The 12,449-nt window shown below is 35.8% G+C and overlaps 3 protein-coding genes and 1 long non-coding RNA gene across 6 annotated transcripts; 2 read left to right on the top strand and 2 right to left on the bottom strand.

Annotated features, from left to right (window-relative positions):
- Window positions 1-7,008: 7,008 nt before the first annotated feature.
- Rab1 (RAS oncogene family member Rab1) lies at window positions 7,009-10,411 on the bottom strand. Of its 2 annotated transcripts, XR_015271422.1 has the most exons (6): window positions 10,114-10,411; window positions 8,646-8,766; window positions 8,533-8,580; window positions 8,251-8,478; window positions 7,736-8,185; window positions 7,009-7,622 (listed from the first exon to the last, which is right to left on the bottom strand). XR_015271422.1 is itself a non-coding variant. In XM_020957952.2 (5 exons), exons 1-5 carry the CDS (start codon window positions 10,134-10,136, stop codon window positions 7,988-7,990), a joined length of 618 nt encoding a protein of 205 aa, XP_020813611.1. In that variant the 5' UTR covers window positions 10,137-10,411; the 3' UTR covers window positions 7,009-7,987. The 2 variants fall into 2 exon arrangements, 1 of the variants encoding a protein (XP_020813611.1); XM_020957952.2 differs by having other exon boundaries at window positions 7,009-8,185.
- On the top strand, window positions 9,665-10,178 carry LOC147643894 (uncharacterized). Of its 2 annotated transcripts, none has more exons than XR_015271424.1 (2): window positions 9,665-9,787; window positions 9,859-10,049. It is a non-coding gene; the product is annotated as an uncharacterized LOC147643894 (long non-coding RNA). The 2 variants fall into 2 exon arrangements; XR_015271423.1 differs by having other exon boundaries at window positions 9,667-9,791; window positions 9,859-10,178.
- Window positions 10,412-10,537: 126 nt separating the features above from the next.
- On the bottom strand, window positions 10,538-11,450 carry AP-2sigma (adaptor protein complex 2, sigma subunit). Its single transcript, XM_020958105.2, has 3 exons — window positions 11,312-11,450; window positions 11,106-11,255; window positions 10,538-11,046 (listed from the first exon to the last, which is right to left on the bottom strand). Exons 1-3 carry the CDS (start codon window positions 11,312-11,314, stop codon window positions 10,771-10,773), a joined length of 429 nt encoding a protein of 142 aa, XP_020813764.1. The 5' UTR covers window positions 11,315-11,450; the 3' UTR covers window positions 10,538-10,770.
- On the top strand, window positions 11,429-12,444 carry Idi (Isopentenyl-diphosphate delta isomerase). The gene is made up of 2 exons (XM_020958106.2): window positions 11,429-11,889; window positions 11,946-12,444. The coding sequence occupies exons 1-2, from the start codon at window positions 11,578-11,580 to the stop codon at window positions 12,399-12,401; spliced, it is 768 nt and encodes a 255-aa protein (XP_020813765.1). The 5' UTR covers window positions 11,429-11,577; the 3' UTR covers window positions 12,402-12,444.
- Window positions 12,445-12,449: the final 5 nt, after the last annotated feature.

Raw genomic sequence — 12,449 nt, forward strand, 5'->3', positions numbered from 1 at the left:
ATAAAATTTTCAATTTTCTAAAAAATTTCAAAAATGTATTTTTCGACAGGACATGGCAAGATCGACTTAGCTTTTGATGCTGATCAAGAATATATATGGTTTGTAGGGTCTGAAATGATTCCTTCATAGCGTTACAAGCTTCGGACTGAAAGTATACCCAGCAAAAAGGTATAAAAACACACCAGGTTTTTGAAAAATCTAAGTTTTTCGGACACTACAATTAGGCCGAAATTTCATTAATTTTAATTCGGAAAGCTTTTCTGTGCAAGTTTTTATTGCAATATTAAATCTGCATACCGCCTTTGTTGATGCTATTGTTAGTTTATGTTTGAAATTATAAAACCCGGCAGAAAGGTATAAAAACAAGCAATTTGGTCCAAAAATCATAGTTTAAAAAAACGCACAACTAATCCAAAAAATCATTTAACTTAATTCGGAAAGCTGTTCTATGCTAGTTTTTAATACATTAACAAATCTGCATACTCAGACTTAAAATTTTAAAAATCTAAATTTTTTGTCAAATTTGGGCAATTTTAATGATGTAACCCCTTATAAAATTTTCAATTTTATAAAAAATTTCAAAAATTTAGTTTTCGACCGGACATGGCTAGATCGACTCAGCTTTTGATGCTGGTCAAGAATATATATGGTTTGTAGGGTCTGAAATGATTCCTTCATAGCGTTACAAGCTTCGGACTGAAATTATACCCAGCAAAAAGGTATAAAAACAGACCAGGTTTTTGAAAAATCTAAGTTTTTCGGACACTACAATTAGGCCGAAATTTCATTAATTTTAATTCGGAAAGCTTTTCTGTGCTAGTTTTTATTGCACTATTAAATCTGCATACTGCCTTTGTTGATGCTATTGTTAGTTTCTCTTTGAAATTATAAAACCCGGCAGAAAGGTATAAAAACAAGCAATTTGGTCCAAAAATCATAGTTTAAAAAAACGCACAACTAATCCAAAAAAATCATTTAACTTAATTCGGAAAGCTGTTCTATGCTAGTTTTTAATACATTAACAAATCTGCATACTCAGTTTTTAAATTTAAAAAATTCAATTTTTTGTCAAATTTTGACAATTTTAATGATGTAACCCCTTATAAAATTTTCAATTTTCTAAAAAATTTCAAAAATATATTTTTCGACCTGACATGGCTAGATCGACTCAGCTTTTGATGCTGGTCAAGAATATATATGGTTTGTAGGGTCTGAAATGATTCCTTCATAGCATTACCAGCTTCGGACTGAAATTATACCCAGCAAAAAGGTATAAAAACAGACCAGGTTTTTGAAAAATCTTAGTTTTTCGGACACTACAATTAGGCCGAAATTTCATTATTTTAATTTGGAAAGCTTTTCTGTGCTAGTTTTTATTGCACTATTAAATCTGCATACTGCCTTTGTTGATGCTATTGTTAGTTTCTCTTTGAAATTATAAAACCCGGCAAAAAGGTATAAAAACACGCAATTTGGTCCAAAAATCATAGTTTAAAAAAACGCACAACTAATCCAAAAAATCATTTAACTTAATTCGGAAAGCTGTTCTATGCTAGTTTTTAATACATTAACAAATCTGCATACTCAGTTTTTAAATTTAAAAAATTCAATTTTTTGTCAAATTTTGACAATTTTAATGATGTAACCCCTTATAAAATTTTCAATTTTCTAAAAAATTTCAAAAATTTATTTTTCGACAGGACATGGCAAGATCGACTTAGCTTTTGATGCTGATCAAGAATATATATGGTTTGTAGGGTCTGAAATGATTCCTTCATAGCGTTACAAGCTTCGGACTGAAAGTATACCCAGCAAAAAGGTATAAAAACAGACCAGGTTTTTGAAAAATCTAAGTTTTTCGGACACTACAATTAGGCCGAAATTTCATTAATTTTAATTCGGAAAGCTTTTCTGTGCAAGTTTTTATTGCACTATTAAATCTGCATACCGCCTTTGTTGATGCTATTGTTAGTTTATGTTTGAAATTATAAAACCCGGCAGAAAGGTATAAAAACAAGCAATTTGGTCCAAAAATCATAGTTTAAAAAAACGCACAACTAATCCAAAAAATCATTTAACTTAATTCGGAAAGCTGTTCTATGCTAGTTTTTAATACATTAACAAATCTGCATACTCAGTTTTTAAATTTAAAAAATTCAATTTTTTGTCAAATTTTGACAATTTTAATGATTATAAAATTTTCAATTTTCTAAAAAATTTCAAAAATTTATTTTTCGACAGGACATGGCAAGATCGACTTAGCTTTTGATGCTGATCAAGAATATATATGGTTTGTAGGGTCTGAAATGATTCCTTCATAGCGTTACAAGCTTCGGACTGAAAGTATACCCAGCAAAAAGGTATAAAAACAGACCAGGTTTTTGAAAAATCTAAGTTTTTCGGACACTACAATTAGGCCGAAATTTCATTAATTTTAATTCGGAAAGCTTTTCTGTGCTAAGTTTTTATTGCACTATTAAATCTGCATACCGCCTTTGTTGATGCTATTGTTAGTTTATGTTTGAAATTATAAAACCCGGCAGAAAGGTATAAAAACAAGCAATTTGGTCCAAAAATCATAGATTTAAAAAAACGCACAACTAATCCAAAAAACCATTTAACTTAATTCGGAAAGCTGTTCTATGCTAGTTTTTAATACATTAAGAAATTTGCATACTCAGATTTTAAATTTAAAAAATCTCAATTTTTTGTCAAATTTTGACAATTTTAATGATGTAACCCCTTATAAAATTTTCAATTTTCTAAAAAATTTCAAAAATTTATTTTTCGACCGGACATGGCTAGATCGACTCAGCTTTTGATGCTGGTCAAGAATATATATGGTTTGTAGGGTCTGAAATGATTCCTTCATAGCGTTACAAGCTTCGGACTGAAATTATACCCAGCAAAAAGGTATAAAAACAGACCAGGTTTTTGAAAAATCTAAGTTTTTCGGACACTACAATTAGGCCGAAATTTCATTAATTTTAATTCGGAAAGCTTTTCTGTGCTAGTTTTTATTGCACTATTAAATCTGCATACTGCCTTTGTTGATGCTATTGTTAGTTTCTGTTTGAAATTATAAAACCCGGCAGAAAGGTATAAAAACAAGCAATTTGGTCCAAAAATCATAGTTTAAAAAAACGCACAACTAATCCAAAAAAATCATTTAACTTAATTCGGAAAGCTGTTCTATGCTAGTTTTTAATACATTAACAAATCTGCATACTCAGATTTTAAATTTAAAAAATTCAATTTTTTGTCAAATTTTGACAATTTTAATGATGTAACCCCTTATAAAATTTTCAATTTTCTAAAAAATTTCAAAAATTTATTTTTCGACCGGACATGGCTAGATCGACTCAGCTTTTGATGCTGGTCAAGAATATATATGGTTTGTAGGGTCTGAAATGATTCCTTCATAGCGTTACAAGCTTCGGACTGAAATTATACCCAGCAAAAAGGTATAAAAACAGACCAGGTTTTTGAAAAATCTAAGTTTTTCGGACACTACAATTAGGCCGAAATTTCATTAATTTTAATTCGGAAAGCTTTTCTGTGCTAGTTTTTATTGCACTATTAAATCTGCATACTGCCTTTGTTGATGCTATTGTTAGTTTCTGTTTGAAATTATAAAACCCGGCAAAAAGGTATAAAAACACGCAATTTGGTCCAAAAATCATAGATTTTAAAAACGCACAACTAATCCAAAAAACCATTTAACTTAATTCGGAAAGCTGTTCTATGCTAGTTTTTAATACATTAAGAAATCTGCATACTCAGATTTAAAATTTTAAAATCTAAATTTTTTGTCAAATTTGGGCAATTTTAATGATGTAACCCCTTATAAAATTTTCAATTTTCTAAAAAATTTCAAAAATTTATTTTTCGACCTGACATGGCTAGATCGACTCAGCTTTTGATGCTGGTCAAGAATATATATGGTTTGTAGGGTCTGAAATGATTCCTTCACAACTTTACAAGCTTCGGACTAAAATTATACCCAGCAAAAAGGTATAAAAACAGACAAGTTTTTTTAAAAATCTAAGTTTTTCGGACACTATAATTAGTCCGAAATTTCATTAATTTTAATTTGGAAAGCTTTTCTGTGCTAGTTTTTATTGCACTATTAAATCTGCATACTGCCTTTGTTGATGCTATTGTTAGTTTCTCTTTGAAATTATAAAACCCGGCAGAAAGGTATAAAAACAAGCAATTTGGTCCAAAAATCATAGATTTAAAAAAACGCACAACTAATCCAAAAAATCATTTAACTTAATTCGGAAAGCTGTTCTATGCTAGTTTTTAATACATTAACAAATCTGCATACTCAGTTTTTTAATTTAAAAAATTCAATTTTTTGTCAAATTTTGACAATTTTAATGATGTAACCCCTTATAAAATTTTCAATTTTCTAAAAAATTTCAAAAATGTATTTTTCGACAGGACATGGCAAGATCGACTTAGCTTTTGATGCTGATCAAGAATATATATGGTTTGTAGGGTCTGAAATGATTCCTTCATAGCGTTACAAGCTTCGGACTGAAATTATACCCAGCAAAAAGGTATAAAAACAGACCAGGTTTTTTTAAAAATCTAAGTTTTTCGGACACTACAATTAGGCCGAAATTTCATTAATTTTAATTCGGAAAGCTTTTCTGTGCAAGTTTTTATTGCACTATTAAATCTGCATACCGCCTTTGTTGATGCTATTGTTAGTTTATGTTTGAAATTATAAAACCCGGCAGAAAGGTATAAAAACAAGCAATTTGGTCCAAAAATCATAGATTTAAAAAAACGCACAACTAATCCAAAAAACCATTTAACTTAATTCGGAAAGCTGTTCTATGCTAGTTTTTAATACATTAACAAATCTGCATACTCAGTTTTTAAATTTAAAAAATTCAATTTTTTGTCAAATTTTGACAATTTTAATGATGTAACCCCTTATAAAATTTTCAATTTTCTAAAAAATTTCAAAAATATATTTTTCGACCGGACATGGCTAGATCGACTCAGCTTTTGATGCTGGTCAAGAATATATATGGTTTGTAGGGTCTGAAATGATTCCTTCATAGCATTACAAGCTTCGGACTGAAATTATACCCAGCAAAAAGGTATAAAAACAGACCAGGTTTTTGAAAAATCTAAGTTTTTCGGACACTACAATTAGGCCGAAATTTCATTAATTTTAATTCGGAAAGCTTTTCTGTGCTAGTTTTTATTGCACTATTAAATCTGCATACTGCCTTTGTTGATGCTATTGTTAGTTTCTCTTTGAAATTATAAAACCCGGCAGAAAGGTATAAAAACAAGCAATTTGGTCCAAAAATCATAGTTTAAAAAACGCACAACTAATCCAAAAAACCATTTAACTTAATTCGGAAAGCTGTTCTATGCTAGTTTTTAATACATTAAAAAATCTGCATACTCAGATTTTAAATTTAAAAAATTCAATTTTTTGTCAAATTTTGACAATTTTAATGATGTAACCCCTTATAAAATTTTCAATTTTCTAAAAAATTTCAAAAATATATTTTTCGACCTGACATGGCTAGATCGACTCAGCTTTTGATGCTGGTCAAGAATATATATGGTTTGTAGGGTCTGAAATGATTCCTTCATAGCATTACCAGCTTCGGACTGAAATTATACCCAGCAAAAAGGTATAAAAACAGACCAGGTTTTTGAAAAATCTAAGTTTTTCGGACACTACAATTAGGCCGAAATTTCATTAATTTTAATTCGGAAAGCTTTTCTGTGCTAGTTTTTATTGCACTATTAAATCTGCATACTGCCTTTGTTGATGCTATTGTTAGTTTCTCTTTGAAATTATAAAACCCGGCAGAAAGGTATAAAAACAAGCAATTTGGTCCAAAAATCATAGTTTAAAAGAACGCACAACTAATCCAAAAAACCATTTAACTTAATTCGGAAAGCTGTTCTATGCTAGTTTTTAATACATTAACAAATCTGCATACTCAGTTTTTAAATTTAAAAAATTCAATTTTTTGTCAAATTTTGACAATTTTAATGATGTAACCACTTATAAAATTTTCAATTTTCTAAAAAATTTCGAAATTTTATTTTTCGACTGGACATGGCTAGATCGACTCAGCTTTTGATGCTGGTCAAGAATATATATGGTTTGTAGGGTCTAAAATGATTCCTTCATAGCGTTACAAGCTTCGGACTGCTGGGTAAAAAGGTATAAAAACAGACCAGGTTTTTAAAAAATCTAAGTTTTTCGGACACTACAATTAGGCCGAAATTTCATTAATTTTAATTCGGAAAGCTTTTCTGTGCAAGTTTATATTGCACTATTAAATCTGCATTCCGCCTTTGTTGATGCTATTGTTAGTTTATGTTTGAAATTATAAAACCCGGAAAAAAGGTATAAAAACACGCAATTTGGTCCAAAAATCATAGATTTTAAAAACGCACAACTAATCCAAAAAACCATTTAACTTAATTCGGAAAGCTGTTCTATGCTAGTTTTTAATACATTAAGAAATCTGCATCAACAAACGCAGTATGCAAATTTAATAGTGTAAAAAGGGAAAAAAATCGATTTTCTTAAAATGTTATATTGAGAATGCAGATTTATTAACCTAATAAAAACTAATATAGAAAAGTTTTCCAGAGTGAAATTAATGGATTTTTATCTAATTTATGGGATTTTCAAACATTGATTTGTCGAAAAATTTTACATATAAAAATATTGACAAATATCGGTTTTAAAGATGCGAAAATTTTAAGCTTAGTTATGATCGATTTTTGATTTGATCCTAAAATTAATTTGTTAACTTCACGGGTATAAACTTTGGCTTCCCGAAGTTTATTTCCCTTTCTTGTTTTCCTGTTTTTTCATTGAGGGTATACAAATCGGCTCACCCTGACAAAAAGTGTGTGCCAAGAGTGTTTATTTGTGTGCAAATTTGTTTCGGCCTTCACTTACGTATGTATGCCTTTGGAAACTGTCCAAAATGAATGGAATAAAACAATTCGTTTATAGGCATTGGTACAGAATGATTTTATTTTGGCTCAAGCGACAGTGAAAACCGAAACTAAGGGTGTGTACTTATGTCCATTGATCCCAAACCTTTCCATTTCAATTTACGCTCACGCAATCATTTTTATTAAACTTCATCGCTATGTCGTCATTATTATTACACTAATTAGGTGCCTAAACAAATCCCTTGCGTCACACAAAAATACAAACACACGATTCGGTTGTTCGCTAATTCTAATAATGTTCGTTCGTTCGGTTCTGGTTTCCTTGCGACTTACATCAAATTTTAATAATATGACAGACAAGTGTGGCGAGCAGGTTCGCTAGAGATAATATGTTTAGAAAATTGTATTTGTAATTTAAAACACATACATATGTATACATGGTTATAAGTAGTAGCTGACACAGTACATAATTGCTCTTGCCGTTGTGTCGTCTCCGCTCAATTAATGCGTATGTGTAGTAATTAATAGTACATATCGGTTTCGGTATCGGTAACGACCTTCGCGCTGCTGTGATAAGTAACTTCTTACTGTAGGTTAGATTTATGTATATTAAGTTAATTGCTACACCGTTTTTGCTCGCTTTGCACTACTTATGAACAGAACAGCTGAAATCAGAAAGACGGTTAGTATCAGGCTCAGTGTCCTGTATCCTTGTTGTGGTTTGTGTGAGTATGTGTTTGTGGAGATGTCTGAAGTCTGGATCTGGTTGGCTACATACCTATTACATATTTGCTTAAAGTGTGTATCGAATCGGATCACGGTTAGGATCATATAAACGCACTACTCGTCATTCCTCATCATTATTATTATTACAGAATTTTTAAGTATTATAATTACTTTTTTTGTGGTCTAGCCGTTGCTTTTTTTGTTTTTTGTTTTATTATTATTGTTGTGTGGTTTCCGTTTTAATTTATTATATTTAAATTTTGTTTAATTGTATAATAAAATAATGATTCACAATCAGAGTTATTCAGCAGCAACCGGATTTGGTGTTTTCCACTGGGCGTCCTTGATCGATTTTCACTTTGCTAGCATTATCGGTGGCGCTGGACGGCGGTCCGACGCGATTCTTGATCTCGGCCGCCATCGTCATGAAGGCCTGCTCCACGTTGGTAGCGCTCTTGGCCGAAGTTTCAAGGAATGGAATGCCTAACTGAGCAGCGTACTCCTGCAAAGACGAAACTTATTCAGTAAACATACTCTTTCCGGATTCAAAAAACACTATATACGCACCGCAGCTGTGGTATGCTCAACGACCTTCTTGGTGGTCAAATCGCTCTTGTTGCCCACCAGCAGCTTGTTAACGTTCTCGCAGGCATACCGCTCGATCTCCTCCAGCCACTGCTTCACATTGTTGAAGGACTCCTGGTCCGTGCAATCGTATACAACGATGATGCCATGCGCGCCTCGATAGTATGACGACGTGATGGTCCGGAAGCGCTCCTGGCCAGCAGTGTCCCACTGTAAAGAGTCGCATTAGCATGAGTGCTTCAACTTTATCGTCTTTATGCTTACAATTTGCAGTTTAATGGTCTTGCCGTCCAACTCTATGGTCCTTATTTTCTGCAAGATAAAGGTTTTATGAGTCACACACGTTAACAGTTTTCACAACTTTCTAGTTAACTTACAAAGTCCACACCAATTGTGCTGATATAGCTTTCTGTATATGTGTCATCGGCAAATCGCAGCAGCAGACAGGACTTTCCAACGCCCGAATCACCAATAAGCAGCAGTTTAAAGAGATAATCGCTGTGGGATAGGAAAAGAACTCTGGTTAGTCTGTGAATATATGTATATTCAAATAAAACCGGTTTCTACGAGGCTTTATCTTATCGATATATGACCAACATCAACCCCCTATTTCAGGCTGTTGAAGTGTGATGTGGGATAATGGGCCCGTGTGTTCGCAATTCAAATTAAAGAAAATTGTGTGAATTGTAAACCGAAAACAAAAGTTTGTTTTCATCAAATACTGACCAGCTGACTTAGAATAATTTTAAATAAGGCTTAGAATGGGTCTCTAGGGAAACCTATGAGAAAAGTTTTCGCTGATAAACTTAAGAGAGGAGAGCAGTATGTAAGGCCTTGAGCAATTTCTTCCAGAGATTTCTGAGATCAGAGACAGGTATTTAATTAAGAAAGCAATTTTGATCAGAAAACTGTCACAAATACGATTTCTTCAATCTTATTCAAGTGAGAATAATTTAAATTTTAATTGTAAGGATCATTTTCTTTTTATTTTTGTTGCTATTTTCAATACAAACATGGTGTTTTTATTGTTTTCAGATCGAATTATGTATTTTTAAGGTTTTCTTAAAGTATTCAGCCTTTATAAATTGATTTATAAATTCTTTAGAAAGTAGTATTTACGGAATAACCATGGTTTTTAATGGTTTACCGTATAGAGAGGGGACGTGCAGTTTGTTTGGTTTTGCTAGCGGTAAGTTTTGTATGCTTTTGAGACGGTTGCAGTCGATGGACAGTTTCCCGAATCAGGGAGAATCAAGATCCCAGCTTTAATTGTTTTAAAGTGATAGCTCCAAGCAATTAAGTCTAGAATGGGTTTTTGATTACGTAGCGGCGGAGAGCAACAAACAATGTAGACATCAGGGGCTGGGGAAGGCGAACGCGCGCTCCAGGCAGGTGACTCATCCGCCCTATGGCTTGCTGGGATCCGACAACATTGGATGTGCTGGACGAATCAGAGAGTGAACTGACGATATATTTCTCGGGCGTACACAGTGGGCTATCAGCTGCCGCTCCTATGTATGTAAGTATGTATGCATTTTCATTGAAACCTCGCATATATCCTAGGAGTGAAACACACACTTTCGACTCTAGTTCGGGGCGGTTATTATTAATTCTCGCTTGTCCAAAAGAATTGTGTGCCTTTGGAGTTGCCAACGCCAGCAAAAAGGGAGTGGAGGGGTCGAGAGAGCTGATGAATGGAATGGCTATGAAACGTAGCAAAATGACGTCGCAGAAAAATAAATGAAACGATTAACGAAGGCTGGCGCTGGCGAGTTTCAAAATGGAAAACCAGTCACTGTTGTTCCCAAACCCAATTATGCGCAATTGCTGCATGTGACGACTTACTATTCCGGATTCACAGATGACATTTTCTGGCTTTTTCACAAGATTATATATTTGCCACGAACAAATATTCGATTTCTGGCTGTGTGTGGACTGGCTGACGGTGTTGTCACTGTTTTCACTCGACTTGCGCGCTCCGAATTACTTCAAAACGACACGCACTCTGTTTGTGTTGGGCTTGGTGGCTCGTTTTTCTATTTATTGCAGCGAATTTCAAAGGGAAATACGTTTATTTCCACAAATTCGACGGCCGAGAACGAGAACAATGGCGACTGAAAAAATGACGAAGTGGCATTAGTGTGCGGCAGTGTTGGAAAACGCGGCGGAACCAGGGCTGCGCGCTGCCACTGGCCATCGGAGGTGAGTGGGCGGAACCTAGGGGAAAAAATCGAATCCCAGTCCCACACCCCCAATAAAATGAAATGGCTCTGGTACTTTGCACTTGCATACAATCTCTTATGGTACATCATTTGTTTCTAAACACGGTATTTAACATTTGAGTGTTTTGCTTGCATATAGAACACATTATAGATAATAATAATAATACGCGTAATAGTATATGAAAGAAGATTCGATAAGCGGGTATAACGCCTGGCCTGGGCTAGGGGAATGCTGGCGATCGGGCGATTTGTCGATCCGAAGGACAAGGACCTCCTCTCTCTACTCCAGCGAATTCAGCGTCAGCAGCTGCTTGAGCACCTTTGTTTGGGAGGTTTCCCGGATCTCGCCCGCCAGGAACATCTCGTCCACTACGCTGTACACTTTGTAGAAGTTGAAGACAAGGTCCAGCTCGCACACATTATGGAAGTATTCGTTCAGCACCTCCACGAAGTTGTGGATGGCCTCTAGATAGCACAGGTTATTGTCGTTCACGTCCACGCAGATGCAGAAATACAGGCCCGCATATCGTCGGTACACAATCTTGAAATTGCGGAACTGCAGTGGGAAATAGGGATTAACAGAGAATTCATGTTGGGCTTGGACATTGGGCCTACCTCTACGAAGTTGGTGTGCTTTGCATCGCGAACCGTGACCACTGCATGCACCTCCTCAATAAGTTTTTGTTTCTCGTCATCATCGAAGTTCATGTACCATTTGGCCAGGCGAGTTTTGCCAGCTCGGTTTTGTATCAGTATGAAGCGAATCTGGGGGATAAGACGTTTGAAAACAGTTTTCCACATTATGCTTATTGGTTGCTTACCATTTTCCCGGGATTTAGTCAGGCAGCTACGTTGCTATTTACAATTTTATCTTCCAGCGGCGGAAGCGAAAAACTGATTATGAGCAAATTGTGTATCACTATAGCCAGGGCTACCGCGACTTTGAAACAGCTGTTCCAGCGCCAGTGTTGCAAGCGGCTGGTGGGGAAATGGGGCGAGTTGGCAGGCTAGCTCGCTAGCGCTGTATTACGAAGTTTCACTTTCATATTTGTTTTGGCCCCACTCGAAACTAGTCATTTACCAAATAATGTTGGCTTCACGCCTGAATCTCCTCACACCGCGACTCTCCTGGCTGCGCGGCTGCTCGACAACGGCCGTGGGCCAGCAGCAGCAGCGCCAGGTGCCCGCGGAGGCCGTGCACGATCCGCTGCAGGCGCATGCCCTCAAGGAGCAGTGCATCCTGGTGGACGAAAACGATAGATCCATTGGTGCAGCTTCCAAGGCCGACTGCCACCGAGTGGATCCCAAAACGGGCGATGTCCGATTGCACCGCGCCTTCAGCGTATTTCTCTTCAACGCCAAAGGCGAGATGTTGGTGCAAAAGCGTTCATCTCATAAGGTAAAACAAAGAGAAATTCTCTTAATACAGATTTCTCAGACAACTCCACGTTGCAGATAACCTTTCCGAATACCTACACAAACGCCTGCTGTAGCCATCCGCTTCACGAAATCGAGCAGGAGCGCGAGGAGAGCAATGCTCTTGGCATCCGACTGGCCGCGCAGCGTCGTCTGAACTACGAACTGGGCATACCCACTGAGGAGCTACAGCCCGAGGACTTTCGGTACCTCACACGCATCCATTATGCGGACACAGGAGATGGCGTATGGGGCGAGCATGAAATCGACTACATCCTGTTCCTGCAGAAGGATGTGACCCTACGGCCAAACAGCAATGAGGTGAGCGAGGTACGATACCTGCGGCGCGACAAGATCGACGAGGCAGTGGCCAAGTTCGGTGCGCCCTTGACCCCGTGGTTCTCCCTGATACTGCAGCACCGTTTGAAGCTGTGGTGGGACAATTTGCATAGGCTGGAGCAGTTTGAGGACCTGAAAAATATTCAGCGCTTTTAAGTGTGCTAACGAACCAAAAATATACGAGTTACGGTAACTCAAAGCGTT

The sequence above is a fragment of the Drosophila serrata genome, unplaced genomic scaffold (assembly GCF_035046125.1).
Source record: "Drosophila serrata isolate PLE 108 unplaced genomic scaffold, ASM3504612v1 contig_241, whole genome shotgun sequence".
In the NCBI taxonomy this organism is placed as follows: Eukaryota; Metazoa; Arthropoda; class Insecta; order Diptera; family Drosophilidae; genus Drosophila; species Drosophila serrata.